Source organism: Thalia democratica, chromosome 3, assembly GCF_965202585.1.
Source record: "Thalia democratica chromosome 3, ktThaDemo2.hap1.1, whole genome shotgun sequence".
NCBI lineage: Eukaryota > Metazoa > Chordata > Thaliacea > Salpida > Salpidae > Thalia > Thalia democratica.
The window spans coordinates 50,714,955-50,733,184 of record NC_139167.1 but is presented as its reverse complement, the minus strand read 5'-3'; the positions used below and the strand labels follow the sequence as shown (position 1 = coordinate 50,733,184).

General features: G+C 25.8%; 1 protein-coding gene across 1 annotated transcript; it reads left to right on the top strand.

Moving 5' to 3' along the window:
* The first annotated feature begins 266 nt into the window (after nucleotides 1-266).
* Nucleotides 267-17,657, top strand: LOC145832045 (tyrosine-protein kinase Yes-like). The gene is made up of 13 exons (XM_082939411.1): nucleotides 267-388; nucleotides 2,996-3,204; nucleotides 6,084-6,183; nucleotides 7,772-7,870; nucleotides 8,190-8,293; nucleotides 9,817-9,966; nucleotides 11,078-11,236; nucleotides 13,356-13,489; nucleotides 14,420-14,542; nucleotides 14,968-15,121; nucleotides 15,503-15,634; nucleotides 16,176-16,339; nucleotides 16,627-17,657. The coding sequence occupies exons 1-13, from the start codon at nucleotides 342-344 to the stop codon at nucleotides 16,687-16,689; spliced, it is 1,638 nt and encodes a 545-aa protein (XP_082795537.1). The 5' UTR covers nucleotides 267-341; the 3' UTR covers nucleotides 16,690-17,657.
* Nucleotides 17,658-18,230: the final 573 nt, after the last annotated feature.

Here is an 18,230-nt window from a genome sequence, read left to right as displayed (position 1 = left end):
TTATTTGAAAAGTTATAAATAAAAAGAAATACTTTTTTTGGACAAAAAATTATGTTAATTTTTACTTTCAACTAAAAAAGTATTTGAAAATCAAAAACTTTTAATAGGATATTTTATATAAGATACCCAAAATGCAAAGGTATAATGAATAACTTTTTTATGTTTTTTTTAATAAAACCTTTTTTTTTTATAATTTTTTTCTAGTTTGTAAATAACTAAATGTAGTCATAAAAAAGTTGTTTAATTATAAAAGTTTGTTTAATTTTAGCTTAATAACACAATAAAATTTATTTGAAGTTGAAAATTTTCTTCAAAGCCCAATTCATTTTACAGCTTTAAATATGGGTTGCGTTTCAAGCAAAGAAAAGAAAGAAAAAAAATCTTCTGGGTTAGTTTGTTAAGATTTAAACATAGTATTTTACACTTTATAATCAAATAAAATATTTATACCTAAATAGAGTTTTAGCCACAGTTGCCACTTACTAAGGCAAGTTTGATTTTTTTCTAATTTAGCTAGTTTGAAATAGAAATAAACTCAGTTTAGCTTGATGAGACTCAGACTAGTTTTTTATCATCTGGCTATATTTTTTCCTTGAAGGGTGGCAATCCTGTTCAAAATATGTTGTGTTTCCATGCTCAAGCTGATATAATCTAACTTTGCTTTGCTTTTAAGATTAAAGAATAAAACCTTATCAACTTAGTTACACTGTTTTTTTTATTAAAAAACTAAAGCATCTAATTTGTATTCAACATTTAAGATAATATTTTAAACATGTGGTTTTTTTAAAAAGTTAGTAAATGAATATTTATTTTCGAATACATGCTATAAAAAGAATGCATCAAGTTTTATAAATATACCAAGTATATAATTTCAAAAAAAAATCTACTGTTAACAATACATTATCTATGAAGTTTATGTAAAATTTTTTTTTTTCTAGTTTTAGTAAGTAGTAAGTATTTGAAAATTTTTGTTATCTTTGTAAAATATATATTTAGCAGGGTTGCCACACACTCATAATAACGCGGGTATTTTAAAGTTTTTGGTAATCTCAGGATGACTCATGATAATCCGGGATATTTTGAATTATTTTTATGAACTCAGGCTGATTCAAGATAGTTATTCTTTTTTAATTAAAAACTCAAGATAGTTTTAAGATTTTTTTAAATCTCAGTAGATTTTTCTTTACAAAATTTGAATGAGATTCAGTTAACTTAGTTGGAATACCTTGTTAAAGACCTTAGTTTTGGAAAATTATAAAACTTTTTTTAAGGATTTGAAAAAACTCAGAATGACTCAGAACAGTTTAAGGTCACTCAGGAAAGTTTTTTGACTCAAAAAGTTGCAACTTTGATTTAGTACATATAGATGTTTTATTTCAAGAAAGTTTAAATTCTACATCTAATTTCTTTTAACTTTTAAAGTTTCTAATCTATATGTATTACAGTTTATTTTGAATTTTTTTTTGTCTATGAAGATTGATACTCTTTTAGTAAAGTTAAATAACTTTTATCAAAAACTAAAGAATAAAATAGAATACATGTAAAAAAATATATTTCTTACAATAGTTTGTTAAATTTTATTACTTATCAATAGTTCATAATTACATTTGACAATTTTAAAAAAATGTGTAGAATTTTAACATCAACTTCAGCTAGTGAGAAATTGAATAACTTATGCCCTAATAAATTAAGTATTTTTCCCCTATGCTCTAAACATTGGCTCATATATGAAAGTTTAAAGTATTAAGTATTAATCACTTTTTAGATAAAAAAGTGTTTATTTATTTTAGAGATACAGTGCTTTTTTTTAATGTTTTTGATACAAGCATATGGATTAAAATTTTCATTGATTAATTTCTCAAAAAATTAAAAGTCTATATTTTTTATTTGAGCTATAAACTTACAAATTCTAGGAATTTTTTTTTTAGTATCAAATATTTTTTAAGGTGTATTAGATTAAGCAAACTTTAAACTATATTCCCTAAAAATTCCTATCTTATGCTGTAAGTGGGATTTATATTTTTATATTTAAAAATATTTCTGCTTGTAATCTTGTGTTCAAGTTGTACTTTTTGTTTATGTTGTTAGATAGTTAATTTTTTTTTATTTAGTAATTTTAAGGATTTTAGTTTTTAAACTTAGTTTAAAATTTTTGGTATTTTAGTACATGTAGTTAGTTATATTTCTTTTATGGGTAGCACTTTATAAATTGAAATGTTTATTAACTCAATAAAAAAAAGATTAGTTCCTTTTTCAAGAAATTTAAATATATTTTTCAGTGTACCAAGTAAGAGTTAGGACTTTTTAGTAGAGTTTGAGGAAGGTTATGATAGAGCAGGTAATAATAAGTTTTTACAGCTATATAGTTCATTATGTTTTTATTTTATCTTATGTGGTAGCTTAGCTTTATTTATTGTAATAATTTAAATCTAAACACTAGGATTTTGTTATATACTTAGAAAAGTTTCAGTTTTTTTTTCGAAGTTTTTGACTTAGTTTTGTTTTTGTTTATTAAAAGTTTTATTTAAGACTACAATGATGTTTTTCAAAGAAGTATTAAATAAATAAATAAACAAGACGCTAGTATAAAACATATAAACTTATGCTTCAGATTAAAATTTAATATAGTTACTTTTTAGTTTTTAAATTTATTTGGAATATGATTTTAATCTTAATCTAAATCTTCTGAACTTTCAACATTATTATCTTATGTTGTTCACTTAAACTAGGGATAGTTTTTGCATTTTTCAATACTAATATTTCTAAAAATTTTTATCTAGGTTAGAATTTTTTTGATTTTATTACTTATATTTAAAGTATTATTTAAAAGTTTTTTGCCCTTACATTTCTAAATTTTTCACAAAAACTGATCACTACAAATCTCACTGAATTTCGTATAAAAATATTTTAGGGCTAGAGATTGTTAAGAAGACTTTTTTGATAAAAGGACATATACATTCATTACATACACTTGCTTAACTTCTTATTTGTCCAGTTTCCAACACATAAGCCAGCCCAGCCAGGGCATGCCAGGGCAGCACGTTGACCTGATGCTGACGCCACAGCAGCCCTCCATAGTTCACATGCACTCCAACATGATGCAGTCTTCATACAACTCACAGCAGATTTCATCGCCGATGCGCCACCAAGGCTACAACAGCTACGTGCCACACTCCCAGCACAACATAAGGCACCCCATGCCAGGTTTTAGATGGAAAATGTTTTTTTTTCTCTCATTCTTTAGCTACCTGTCATCTTTTCAATCAATCATGCGTTTTTATTAATGATTATCTGCTGATTTTTTCTTCGACTTTTGGCTGATTGTTTTGATTAAAACTAACATTTAGATGTTTTGCAAGTTGCTTTCTCAAATACTTACAAATCGTTTACTCTTTTAGAAGTAAAATTACTGTAGTACAAATTATTCTCTGTTAAAGTTAGACAATTGATGTTCATACTACTTGCATGAAAATTTGTGTCTTGTTGTCTTTTATTAACCTTTGTTAACATCTGTTTAAACTTATTTGCATGAAGTTACCTGTATATAATGCTTTTTGAGCTTTAAAAACTGTCTATCTTCGAAATCCAGAAGTTAAAAAAACTTGTAAACCTTGAATTTTAAGTAGATTTTGTGAAAAGAGACAGCCTTGAATTTTTTTTTATTAGCTGCAGAGATTTATATTTTGAGTTTTAAAACCATACATAAACAAAATGTGTATGTTTTTTGTTTAACAAAGTTAAGTTTATTAAAAATTATTTACAACAGTGTTTAAAATATTTTTTGTATTTTACCATTTAAAATAAAATAATTTTATTAAACTATTTTAACTTAAATACTATAAGTAAGTTTAAAAAAATTAATTACTTTTTAAAAGTTTATTTGTATGATTTTTTTTTTGCTTTTGGTATATAGAAAACTTGATATTTCACAACCTCGTCTCCCCACTGAAGTCACAGTGATTGATGCCAGTAGTAACTTGCTACCAAACAAACAATACACTTACCAGCAGCAGTTTCAGCAAGTAACACCAAACTATAACGTTGATAATACTCCAGGTTGATTATATTTCAATGTTAATTTTAAATTTTTTCTGTACAAAACAAAATTTGATTATATCACAAAGAGTTGAATAATTAAACTATTGTTTTTAAAGTTCACAATTTGTTTTAATAATGTCCTGATTAATGTTAAATAAATGTTTTATATCAACACAAAATTTCTTACATGATAATTCCAAAACTTACATTTATATTTAAAAGCTGTAACTTATAACTAATATCTGACAACAAGAAGTATTTTTAAGATTTAACTTATTGCGATGTTTAAATTTCATTATAGTACATTATTTTTATCCATTTAACTAGTTTTAGTTAATATTAATGATTAACACAGACATTTTCAGTAGTATTTATTATAAGTTCTGTTGCATTACTGCGTGTTTAAAATTAATAAATTGTGGATTAAAAAAAAAACAACTGTTTGTGTTTTTGAGAAATGTTTTTTTTATTTTCCTACTTGTGCAAAAACAAATATGTGACTTATAATTGTATATGTACTAATTTTTACTATAAAATGAAAAACATAAAATGGTTTCAATTTTAATTTTTACACATTTGTTTTAAGAAAGGTACACGTTTGTTTTATGGCTTTAGTAATTAAAAATTTTATACACAACAATTATATTTTGTCATTAATTTGTTTTGTAATAATTTGTAAGTTTTCATTACTAATTAAGGTAGTTAAAAGTGTTAAAGTAATTAGTTTATTATATACTGATAGTTTTTTTGTTTGTATACTAAGTAAAAAATTCATCTTTTTTAAACATTTTTTCATTATGAGCTTTTCATAATTTTTCAAGTATGAATAGCAACTTATTTTTTTTTAATCATTACTTTGCCAACAATATGTTTTATGAAGATTAACTATTAATATAAAAATAAATATGTTGGTAATACTTTATAGGTTGATAAATATCGCTTATCATTTTATATTGCATTGCAAGTTTTTAAGTGTTAACTGCAATAAGTAAAACAGGTATACCATACCATGTATTTATTTAGAATATATTTTACTTTAAAATGGAAGTTTTTATGATTTATTAAATAATTTATGTACTGATGTTTGTTTACAAAAGGACTTACTTAGCATGTTTTTTGCATTAAAAACTTTAAAAATATAAATACTTAACTTTTTCAATATTGTAAGTTGTTTATTCTTGATTTATTAATTTAATGACATGACTACTGAAAAGTTATATATCTTTATTGTTTTAAGTTAGTAATATTATTAAATATATTCTCTTTTGTTTAACTTGAGTAAGCTATTAAGATTTTTAATTATCACATTATAGACAGTTTTTAATTCTATAAAAAAAAAACTAATACACTAAAATTTTAATAAACATATTTTAGATTTGTAACTGTTATTTCGGAATATAACTATTTTTCAATTAGATTAAGTTTCTTAAAAAATTTTTACAACTAAAAAGTTTTTGATTTGAAGTTCAAAACAATAGTACACTGTTTAGTTATTCAAAATGTTCATGGTAGAATATTTGTTGACATTATCTAAATTAAGCTGTAAATGTTTGCGGTGCTAATTTAATTCTGCTCTGGTAGATCTAAGTAATTTGTTTTCTTAAATCAATATTAATTTGTCAAAAAATTTTTTTTTTGCAAATTTTAAATGTTTTAGCTATTGTTGGACATTTATTTGAAATTGTTTTTAAAAATTCTGTTCATTCAGTTTTCTCATTGAAAAAATTAAACGAGTTTATCGTTGATTGCATGATAAAGCTCAGCATGATTCTGAAATTTCTTTGTAATAATACATAATTTGCATGCCAGCATGATTTTATGTTTTCTACTTGTTTGTTTTAAATGAACTATTATTTTTACAGTTAATTTCTGTTTTTTTTTTAATCTTAAGTTGTTGTTTGTATAAGAATAAATTTATACAAAGTTTCTAATATAACAAATGTAAGAAAGTAAATGTTAATTTACACTTAAACTATAATGTTTTGATACTTGAAGTATTTATAGCTAAAGGTGTATTAGTAAACAAAATGATTTTATAACTACAGGTCAATCTATAAGGTATGTTGCTTTATACGATTATGAGGCAAGAACAAAAGAAGATCTGTCATTTGAAAAAGGAGAACAACTTTTTATTTTGAATAGCACGTTAGTTTTATAGACTAAACAAGAATAAGATTTTGTTTTTCAGTACTTTTCTATAGTTTTTTAAGGTTTAAATTTTCACAAGTTTAAAATTATTGTTTTCCTTAAAAATATCTAGAGGTTTTTTTGAGAGCGATTCCAAGTAAAATAAATAAACGTAATTTTAATTGTAACTGTGAATTATATTGAAAAAATAGTATGGTTTTAAAGTTTCTCATTATTTTTGCCATTAGTTGAACTTCTTTCAGAAACATGCTGAATGTTTCTCTGTGTTAAGTTTTAATTAAAAGTTTTTTTTTAACGTCAGAGATGACAGTTGGTGGTACGTGGAAATTTTAAAAACTGGCCACAAGGGCTACGTGCCCAGCAATTACGTGGCCCCCGAGGAAAGTCTGCACACCAAAGAGTGAGACGCCATGAACTGCATGTATTTATTTTGTCCAATTTAGTTCAAACATGCCAGATTTAGTTTAAAATCTCACCGTTTATTTTTAATTAGAGATGTAACAAGTCTTTAACCTTAGTTTTTCCTTTACAGTTTTTATCATTAACAAATTAGACTTTTGACTTTGATTGAGAAATTTCTCCAAAAATATTTAAAGTACAAGTAGGTTGAGGTACCTCAAAAGCTGTTTTCATGTGTAATTTTTAAATCGGCCAGTACGTAGATAGTAAAATTAGGGTCATTGTTAGAAAATATTTTATCAGGTAAAATAAGTAGTAGGAAGTTAACTTAAGGGCATAGGGGGGTTCCGACATTTTTTTACTAAAAATAACATTGGATCTTATATGAAAGCTTGAAGTAAAAACTACAAGCCAGTTTTTATAGAATTATAAAATCTTATTTAACTTTGAGATATTGTAATTTTTGTAAAAAGTTTCCCATACAAACGTATGGACCGCACATTTTTTGGGGTCAATTTTCTTGGAAATTTAAAATATCACTAAAAACCTATATTCTCCTTCATTTTTTGAGCTAGAGACCTCAAACTTTTAGGAAACGTTTCTTTTATAGTTTAAAAGACTTTGATTGATAAAAAATATCAAAAAATAAAAATTTTAGATAAAAAAAACATAAAAAATAGTTGATTTTTTTTAATAAAAATTTTATTTTTCAAAATTAAAAAAATTACTGCGTTTAATCTTTTTAAAATTTAATAATACACTTTCTGTGAAAATTTGAAGAAGATTGCTTAAAAAATGAAGGAGGAGATAGATTTTTAATGAAATGGTCTTTTTTAGCGTTTTTAGTTTGCGTCTTCTATTAGGAACCTATTGAGGTCACCGACTTTAATCGCTCATATCTCAAAAAATACTTTGAATTTTTTTAAGCGGTTAAAAATGTCTGATAGCTCAGATAAAACTCTATAAAATAAGATCAACTTGTAAAATTCAAGGTGGACCCCCCTATGCCCTTAATTTCCGATTTAATCTACAACAGTATAACTTTATATTATTATAAAACAACAAACCAAAAAAAAGTTTCAGTTCATGCCCATCATGCACCAATTTTAGTTCACTCATTTTTTATTTTACGAACTAGCAAATGTTTATTTACAACAAATTGCATGACAACTTCTGCATGTTACAGTGAAGGGGACTGGTGGGAGGCTAGGAGCGTGGCGTCGCAAAAAACCGGCTACATTCCCTCCAACTACGTCGCCCCCACCGACTCCGTACAATGCGAAGAGTTAGTTGCATGTTTTTATTTTCTGTTTTTTACCACATTATTTTTAATATCAATTTATTTAGTTGACTTTTTTTTTTGTACATGTTGCACTTCTCGATTATCAGTTAAAAAACATTTTGTTGAAGATTAATTTTAGCACAGTTTAATATTTCTTTTAAATTTAGTTCTGTTTTTATGTTAAATTTTAAGACCTTTAAGCTTTGTTTTTTATTAAATTTTGACTACAAACGATTTAATATATATTTTCCATTAACATACACTTTGTTTTATTTGTAAACGATTAACTAACAATTTCATAAAAGTAATAATTTTCTTGTAGGTGGTTTTTTGGAAAAATAGGACGCAAAGATTCTGAAAGGTATTTACTTTCGCCACATAACAGAGAAGGAAGCTTTTTGATAAGAGAAAGCGAAACACAGCAAGGTAAAATATTTTTATTTTCGTTAAATTTTAGTCTTTCTCATTAACAGCTGCAGCTGAAAACCAATTAAATTTGGTTAAAGATATTTTAAATTTGCTGATTGTAAAAATTATGTCTAGTCTTTTGGTACTGCATCATTTGTGTATGAAAAACAAATGCTAGCTTAATTTCTTTTTAAATTAAACATTTAAAATAAAACTTTTACCATCACAAAAAAACCATCGTATACCTACCTCAGTAACATTTGCTTATTTTTAAATTTTATCTTTTTACCTAACATATTTTAATTTTGTTATTACAGACTATTTTGTTAGGCTTGTTTAAGTTTGTTATTATTTTAAAACTTTTCGAATTTACTATTCACCTAATAATCTATATATATTAAAAACGGGTGTTGTAGAACAACAAAACCATCTTTTGATTTTTATAACATGATGAAATTATATATCAATGTGTTGTTATAAATAGACTAATGTCTAAGTCAGGAGTTGGCAAACTACCGGCCGCGGGCCAAATGCAGCCCTTGAAGTTAAAATATGCGGCCCTCAAGATACTTTTCAACTAAAAACATACCTTTTTAAAATACAGTAATACAAAAAGTTTTTGCGGTAAAAATTTTAAATTAGGCTACTACTTAAGATTAACTTACAACTAGTGCTCTATTATAGCTTATCATATTATTTTTTTGGTTAAAAATAGTATTTTTATATTGACCACTACATTTTGAAAAATTGCGGCCTGCGGAAGACTTTTTTTACAGTGCGGCCCGCGAGCAATATTATATAGAAAAATTGGCCCGCGACTTATAAAAGGCTGCCGACCCCTGGTTTAAGTAATCTTTAAGCATAGAATAAATGCTAGATTTTTTAACATATATTTGTGAATTTTTAAAAAAACTAACATTTTTTTTTTCAGTTATTTCACTGTTTACTTGTTGGTCTGATATTTTAGTTGGTAATCAGTTGAAAAACTATTCATATTTTTAGGGTTTTTATATATTTATTAGTATCCAAATCTTTTAGTTTCTTAACTAAATATTTTCATAAATCCTATACAAAAATAAATAAAATTTAAATAAACTTTAGCAAAAAATATAATTATCTTTACTTTTTAATTGTTGTCATTGAACTACAATTGATCTTTTTTATTATCATTATATATTGCGATTTAATCACTTTTTAAGTGAGAATAATAAACTTTATATATAAACTAATAACAAAAAAGTATAAGTTCGTAATTTATAAGCTGAAGTATAATTTTACTACATACTTGAAAATTTTATTGTCTGTTTTTTTATTACTTCCTTAGAAAAACAACTGTACGAGTGAAATATTTTAATGTATAAACTAAAGATTTTATAGTAAATCATTAAACATGCAATATTTTACTACACAACGTTTTTTAAAGTTTTTATAATGTAAAAATAGAATATTTTATTATTTGTTTTGCGGTGTATGCTTTGTGTTGAAGTTGTTAAAACATATGTGTAAAAAGTTATAATTAGTTTTTTTATTATTATCTTCAGGTTCCTTCTCGCTTTCAATACTCGATGAAGACCCGAGCAAAGGGCCCAATGTGAAACACTACAGGATCAGGAAATTAGACGCAGGTGGCTTTTACATAACTGCAAGGGCAACATTCAAAAGCCTTAAAAAACTTGTCGAACACTATAAAGGTAAAATGATTTCGTAATAATATTTATTTAATATAAAACCTTAAAGGTACGATGAGACTCTTGTTTTGTTGTGTAAAACTTTTTTATTTATTTTTAACTTCTAATATATAGTTTCGTTTTTGTTCATAAGATTTTATTTATGTTATTAGTAAACTATAACTCATATTTGTTTTATTATATTTAATTTTTAATTAAAATAATTTGATGCATAAATTTAGTTTCAAAAAATTCACACTTTACACCTAAGTCAACTGAAACTAAAAACTTTTATTTTATACTTTAATTTTAAGTAATAAGATTACGTTTATAAATTTTATTTATAAAACTTTGATTACCTTAATTTTTCTCATTTCTTTAGTATTTATAATTTAAATCTATTTTGTTTTCAAAATTGATAAGTTAAATTATTGAGTAGTTATTTTTTTCTATGAACAATGTAGTTTTTTGTATATATGTATTTTTTTGTTCCATTTTTGTTTTATAGCTAAAGTTATGTTAAAATTGATTCGTTTATAAATTTGTAGTTTCAAGTATTTATTTTAAAATTTTGATGAACTTATGTACTGATAAAAAGTAATTTTATTTATGTTAATTTTTTTGAACAGTCATACAAAGTTCAAAAAATATACCAACCGTTTTTAAATATAAATTAGCATAATAGTTTTAAACAACAATGCTTATTTATCTCTTTGTTTAAACTTTTTATTGATAAGCTTATTGTTTTGCAGTGTAATTATAAATTTTAATCAAATATAAATCACAAAGCGTTTTAACTTATAAAGTTTGCTATGTTTTAGTTCACATAACAAAAACTGAAAAGCTTCTTTCAAATTTAATTTATCGCAGTACGTTTTAGTAATCCTAAAATTTTCAATATTGATATGTAATGTATTTCTGGGGAAGCGCAAGTAGTCTTTCGTTGACGCAGTGAAAAAAATTTGGAAAATTTTTCACGATTGAGCGACCTCAGTTTAGTGAGAAAGTAGAAACTGTTCTGTCGGCTGCAAGCTGTCACAGTTGAGCAAAAAAATATATGAAATTTGTAACACACTCAATGTAAATTTACAAGCTGTCACAGTTGATCAATGTACTCAAAAAGTGCAAATTTCAGCCGCCCAGGACGGTTTGTGCTGCCGGCTGACTCTGCCCTGCCCCCTGCTGGAAAAACCGCAGACGATCACGATAGGGAAGGGCAAGTGGGAGGTGAGCAGGGACTGCGTGACCCTGGACAAGAAACTCGGCGCCGGAATGTTCGGTGAAGTCTGGAAAGGTTGGTTTTGTAATAAAAAGTTTCGTTTTAAAGTGCAATTAAAATAAAGTTATATTATTATGTAGTAAAAAAATAAAATTCGCGATAAAGTTCGCTTTTTTAATTTGAATTTTGTCTTTTTAGTTATGTTTTGTTATTACCTACGGTTGTGTGATCAAAAGAGCTAAACTTTATCTCTTTATTGAATATATAATAAATTATATACAAACCATTTCGGGAAAGTTTGGAAAGGTTGATGTTTTAAAGGTATATATTTTTATGCTGTCGAATAAAAGAATTCATTGATCTTTCTTGTATGAAAGTCTCAAATAAAAAAAATTATTTTAGGGAGTAAATTTTAACAAGTTGAGTTTACTGTGATCATTTTAGTTTTATGACTACGGTTGTGAGATTAAACAAGATAACTTTAACTCAAGATCTTCTTTAACAAGTGTTATATTCTAAATCAATGTTTTTTTGTTTGTTTGTGTTTTTGTCAGTTGTGTTTGCAATACTTACTGCTGTATTTAAGTTATACTTCAGTTAGCATTCAAAACTACTGATCTTATACGCTTAATTTTCTTTACAAATTTTCAGTCAGTTGCGGTTTTTTTGGTAGAAACGTGTCGTCAGTTTAATTCAAAAATTATAATAGTTATTTTGGACAAAAGTTTTACTTTGAAACCTGATATTTAATTACTATTTAAAGTTAATAACCATCCCATAATTAAAACCTTTTTTATAATAAAACTATAAATTAGAGTAATACTTATTTTACTCTGTTCATATACTTCAAAATTCTTTATAAAAGAAAAAAAAAATTGTACTTAACAAACACTATCTTTATATTTAAACGCTTTATTTTCAAATACTTTGCATACTTTTTTTTAATTTGTAAATTTTTAAAGTAACCATAGTCGTTTAGTAACAAGCGAACCGTTAGAATTTATAATACAAAAAACCAAAATACTTGAGTATGATTTATCAAGTGATAATTTTAGGTATTTTTTACAGCTATACCTTTTGTCTTTTAAGCTATGAAAAGATACAAAAATTATTAAATGGTTGAAATCAGTTTAATTATACTACAACCACAACACAAGTATTGTAGGAAATAAACACAAGTGTTTTGCCGGTGATGTTGCATCTGTTGCGAAAACGTGACTTTAGTTACAACGTTTAATCTACATATTAATTTGTACTTACCTTGAACGGTACTGGCTTTTTGTATTTCTCCTAAATTAAACGTGCGCTTCGTTTAATTTGCTGGAAACAAAACTGAATATGATAATTAGTTTCATGTTAAGTGTAAGTATTTCTACTAAAGACTGAATTTTATTACTTTTACTTTATAGTATAATTATATAAAAACTGAATACAGGTGATTTCGAAAATAAATGCTGTTAAAACCAAGTACTTTCATTTCTTTTTGTATAAGATATGTAAATATTACAATAATAAAGTTTCATTAACAGAATTTCTCCTAACTCTGTTTAAATATTTACTTTCGGCAAAAACTGTAAAAAACATTCTACTTAAAACATAGTACTAAGTTTATTGTTGTCTGTATTGTTTTTGCGTTACAATTTAGATTTATTTGTTAAGTATGTAATTTTCAGTATTCGTAAGTTATTTGATCAGAATAAAACTACTAAGAAAATTAAGCCAATTAAACTTTTGTTTTGAACAGACCATGAACACCATTAACTAAGTCCATTTTTCTCAAAACTTTCACTAAAATGTTTTAATGTGTACTTAAATATTGATGAGTTATGATAACATTTCAAGATAGGTATATTTTCTATCTTATCATATTTTGAAAAGTTTTCTGACAGTTTTTAAGAATTTCTAACACATTGTTTGTAAGTAAATACAGTAAAACCATAATAAATAAGTTTCGTCTAATATAAATAATAAATAACCTACTGTGTACAGAATTTTTCATTTATTAAACTACTGTGCACATTCTTTAGAAGTTTTGGAACCACTGAGTAATGTGTCAAGACTATGTATTGGATTATCTCAGTATAAGCATTATGCTTTAAATTAGTAAAAAACGAGTTTTAAGGTTTACATTAGCTTATTTTTTAACAACTATTTTCTAACTTTCTACCATAATTAGTGTCTTACTTTCACACAGGATACTGGCAAGGCAACTTGGAAGTCGCAGTGAAAACTCTCAAGCCGGGAACGATGAGCCCTGAAGCGTTCCTCGCCGAAGCAAAAATAATGAAGGAACTCCGACATGAGAAGCTAGTGTCGCTCTTTTGCGTTGTTAGTACTTTTTGTATCGCTTAAATAACAGTGTTGACTTTTCAGTTATTTTTTAGCTATGTTTGTTGTTGAAGTATAACAAAAATAAAGAAACATAAAAAAAAAAAAGGTCATCATAAGCAAAATTTATACACCAATATAGCGTTAAGATCTTTGTAGTTTAAAATTTATAAATTTTAACCTCAAGTTTACATAGATTTTTAATGTCAAATTGAAATGATGTCCACTAATTTTCTAGACATAGTTTGAATTTTTTCAATTTCACCTTAAAAAACCTGTAAAGACTCTTATGTCTGTTTAATCTTTGTATTGGTAATAAAAACTGTTTATTTTTACTAATAATTACAATTAATTCTGTACATTTGTTTATATACGAATTAATTTTAACACGATAATATAAATTTTAAAAATCAACTTGTTCAGCTCATTAAAGAAAATTAAACTTATAATTTTTTTAAGCAGATTAAATTCAATAATTTTGCCTTTGACTTTCATTTAGGATAAAAATCTCTAGTATATCTTTATCGTAATAAACTTTTTTTGAACTATATTTAAACTGAGCTAATTAAGGTCATAGGGGTCAAGATGTTTTAATAATAGAAATAACATTGGCTGTTATAGGAAAGTTTAAAGTTGAACTACAAGTTTATATAATAACAATAAATAAATGTAGGTGACTAATAAACTAATGTTATAAACCTTTTATTTTCATCAGGTTTACATAATGTTTGTCATAATAAGCTAAATCAAATAAGAATAATAAAGTATAGAACTTAAAATTCAACTCATATACACCCGGATTGAAAAGTGACTTTTGTTTCTTTGCTTGCAATAATTAACTCTCACATTTAGCTGAACGTTAAACGTTTTACATTGGGAGTAAATGTCCTAAACTTTTGAAGAGCAACTAAAAAAAAATACCATTAATAGGTGGTTGAAGAACCTATATACATAATAACTGAGTTCATGTGCCACGGAAGCTTGCTGGACTTTTTGAAGGAAGGAGAGGGAAAACAAACCAACTTCGTTCAACACATCGACATGGCTGCGCAAGTTTGTTTTAATTTTTGTTGCCTTTTCTTTTGTTTAGGTATCTTTGAAAGCTTCTTGGTCACCTTGGTTTATATATTATATAAGTTATATTTATTTAAGTATTATTTATTTGAAAACCTGTATTTTGTTTAAGTTTACTGGATATTTTAGAAACGGTGCATCTACTTAAAATTGTTTCAACTTTTAGTTTTATTTTAGAAGGTTTCTTTTCAACACATTCAACTATGAAACATATAAGAGGTGTTATATTTTAAATTACTTTATAACGATTAATAAGTTACTATAAGTTTCAGGTTTTAGTATGCATTCTTACTATTTTTTTAAAATTTGTTACTTTATTTAGTGTATAAATTAATTTTTCTTAGCCTTACTTAACTAATTATTACTTCAACAAAAGTTTCAAACACCAACTCACTTTTTCACAGGTCGCAACCGGGATGGCCTTCATAGAAAAGATGAACTACATCCACAGGGACGTGAGGGCGGCCAACATACTGGTCGGCAAGAACCTCATCTGCAAAATCGCCGATTTCGGACTGGCGAGGCTCATTGAAGACGACGAGTATTCCGCCAGGCAAGGTTCATGCACATTGATACATATGTATGGAAAAAATAACAATTCTTCATGTTTTCAAAAATTACCATATTCTGTAAAACCAAACCGTTCGATTTTTGAAAATTTGTTTGATTTTATGAATAGACGTCGTAAGTTATTGACGCATTTTTTGTGCGAACGACTCCCGTTTTGGTTAAGAAACGCATAGTTCAATAATAAAGAGTAATGTATTCCTTTCTGTATTTAAAACTTGATCAAACATGCTTTTTTCTTATAACTTATCAATGCGTCGTTTTAAATTCTGAATTACGATTTATTATTTGATATGGTTTTTGATAAAATACTAATGGTGTTAGTAGAAGTTACTAAACAAAAGTTCTGTGTACAAATAGAAATTTGTTCAGGCGCAAAGTTTCCGATCAAATGGACTGCTCCCGAGGCGGCAATGTACGGAAAATTCACAATAAAATCCGACGTCTGGAGCTTTGGAATTTTGCTCACTGAAATTATAACCAGGGGAAGGATACCATACCCAGGTAAACTTTTATCTTTTTTTTTGTTCTATTGTTGTTATGTCTATCTAGTTAAGTTCTGCTTATTATTATTATACGATTTCCTCTACACACTACTTGTTAAACACAAAAAGTTTTTATGGTACTTAAATATATAAAAACAAAAACTTAATCTGTTTTTTCTTACGTAGTTTTAGATATAATCGTTTAGGTTTAAAGTAAATGTATCATTTTATAATTTTATTTTTCGTTATAAAGTTTGAAAAAAAAAAAAAAAAGCCATTTATTGGTTTTAGAATAAAATATTTACACTATAGAAAGTTACTGCGTTGTAGTGTTGTTTGCCATATGTTATTGTTTTTTAAATATACGCATAATACTCACTGTACGCAAATATTTACTTAACATGTTAACAATTTTATCTTTCCTACAAATCAAATTTTCTGCGTTAAAACTTGAGTTAAATATCTTTTAAATTAAATTACCAAGTGATGCATGTTCAATCATTAAGTAACTGTGCGATTAACCTTTTTTTTAAAAAGTTTGACGAAATACTGTTTCACAGGCATGTACAACAGAGAAGTGTTGGAGCAAGTGGACAGGGGTTACAGGATGCCGATAATGATGATTTCCAGCAACGAGATGTGCCCAAGCTCGCTGTACGACGACCTCATGATGAAGTGTTGGAACAAAAACCCCGAAGAAAGGCCGACATTCGAGCACATACAGGTAACATAAAATTGCTTAAAACTAATTGTTGTTAACTTAATTTAGTGTTGATAGTTTCTTGAATCTAAAAAAACTTTTATGTGCAATAAAACAAACATAAACAACTTAAGATAAGTTTAAGAAAGAGTTTTTAGGTTAGGCAATTAACTTATTTGTGCACAAGTATAACTTTAATACTTTAAAGCTTATAGTTGTTTCTTAAAATATTAAGAGCTTAGTTTGTTTTTATATGTAATTTGATATGTAGATATGATGTTTATGTATTAAAAAATTCAAAAACGTTGCAGGGATTTTTAGATGACTACTTTGTATCTAGTGAACCGAATTACAGAGAAGCGAATGAATTTTAATTGAAAACTAGAATAAAAACTTGAAAAGTGACTGAAAATCGACTGAATAGTGAATTTTTACAAATTTACAAATTATGTATTGATTTTAAAAGTTTTCAAAAAAAAAGCTTTTAAAGATAAAGTAGTTTTGGTACCTAGTCCTATTTGGATACGCCAACAATTTAAAGTTTTGATCTACATTCATGATATGCCTTCATATATATAATAACTCAATGCCTTTTTATTATTGGTTGCGTCTGTTTGATACGGTTCAATTTTAATTTTTTTTAGCAACGTATAACAATTACAATAAAGTTATTGTGTTAGCACTCAACACAACAATCTTGTATAGTTTTGCAAAAAAAAAAATCGGTACATTATTTTAGTGCATTTTTTGACAGTATTTGCGTTGTATTGCAATTTTCATCATGTTGAATTTTTATTATTACGTTTAATATGACAACATTTTTTTCACCGACGTGTTTTTATTACTACTTTTCTGATGATGCTATACTCGTATAAATTTACAATTTAATGTTACTTGAAGTTGTGAACATATTTAAAGAATTTTTATTTTCTGTCTATTTACATTATGCTTAATTCAGTTCGCCTTGATAATTAAGCCTGAATATGAAAGCAGTTCTACGATAAATCAAACATTTCACTTCAATAGTTCTTTTTTTTAGATATCGCGACTTTAAAAACTGTTGTTATTTAGATACTGAAGTTTTCGATTATAATGACTACCTTTGAATCTGTGTATTAATAATGTACCAAATATATACAACTTGCTTCATAAATAAAAATATTAGAGTTAATTAAAATTTAATGAAATTCATATAACCATAAAAATGCTTACAATGTATTCCTCTAACTGTAATGTCAATATTTTTTTTAAATTTGTAAACTTTGATAACTCTTTGAGTTTTGCGGAGTCTTTTAAAATCTGATATAAGTATTTTACTTTTTGCTTAAATTTCTGGTTTCATAGTAACAATAGTTTGCTTTTTAGCACATAATTTTTTAAGTTGTTATTTGTTTCTGAAATAAAAGTTTTTAAACTTTTCAACATTCAGAAAATGAATTTGAACGTATTTAGAAAGTAATATTGATGTTTTTTATTAATCTTATCTTTGTTTAGTAAAACTTGTAAAACGACTTCAAACATTATAATTTTAATAAAAATTTCCTTTGATTTTTTTTTCTTTTTAATTAATCTTCATTTCGATAATTATACTCTATATATATAGTAGTAGAAAATAGTTAGAACTAAACGTTTTTTGTTATTTAAAAGACTGATTAACAGAAATATTTATATAAAACTAATGCGCCTCTTATTAAAATATTCTTTTACAAAAAATTAGATACATTTATTATATGTTTAATAAGCAAAGACTTAAAAAATTCGCCAGGTCCTTAGTCTAAATTTTTTAGCGCTTGTTTTTTATGTTCAATAACTGTATAAATTTTATTATAATTAACTTTGTTTTGAACAATGTCAATAGCCTCAAGTAAATATACAATAAATCAAAACAATCAGTTACTAAATTTCAACTTGCTAA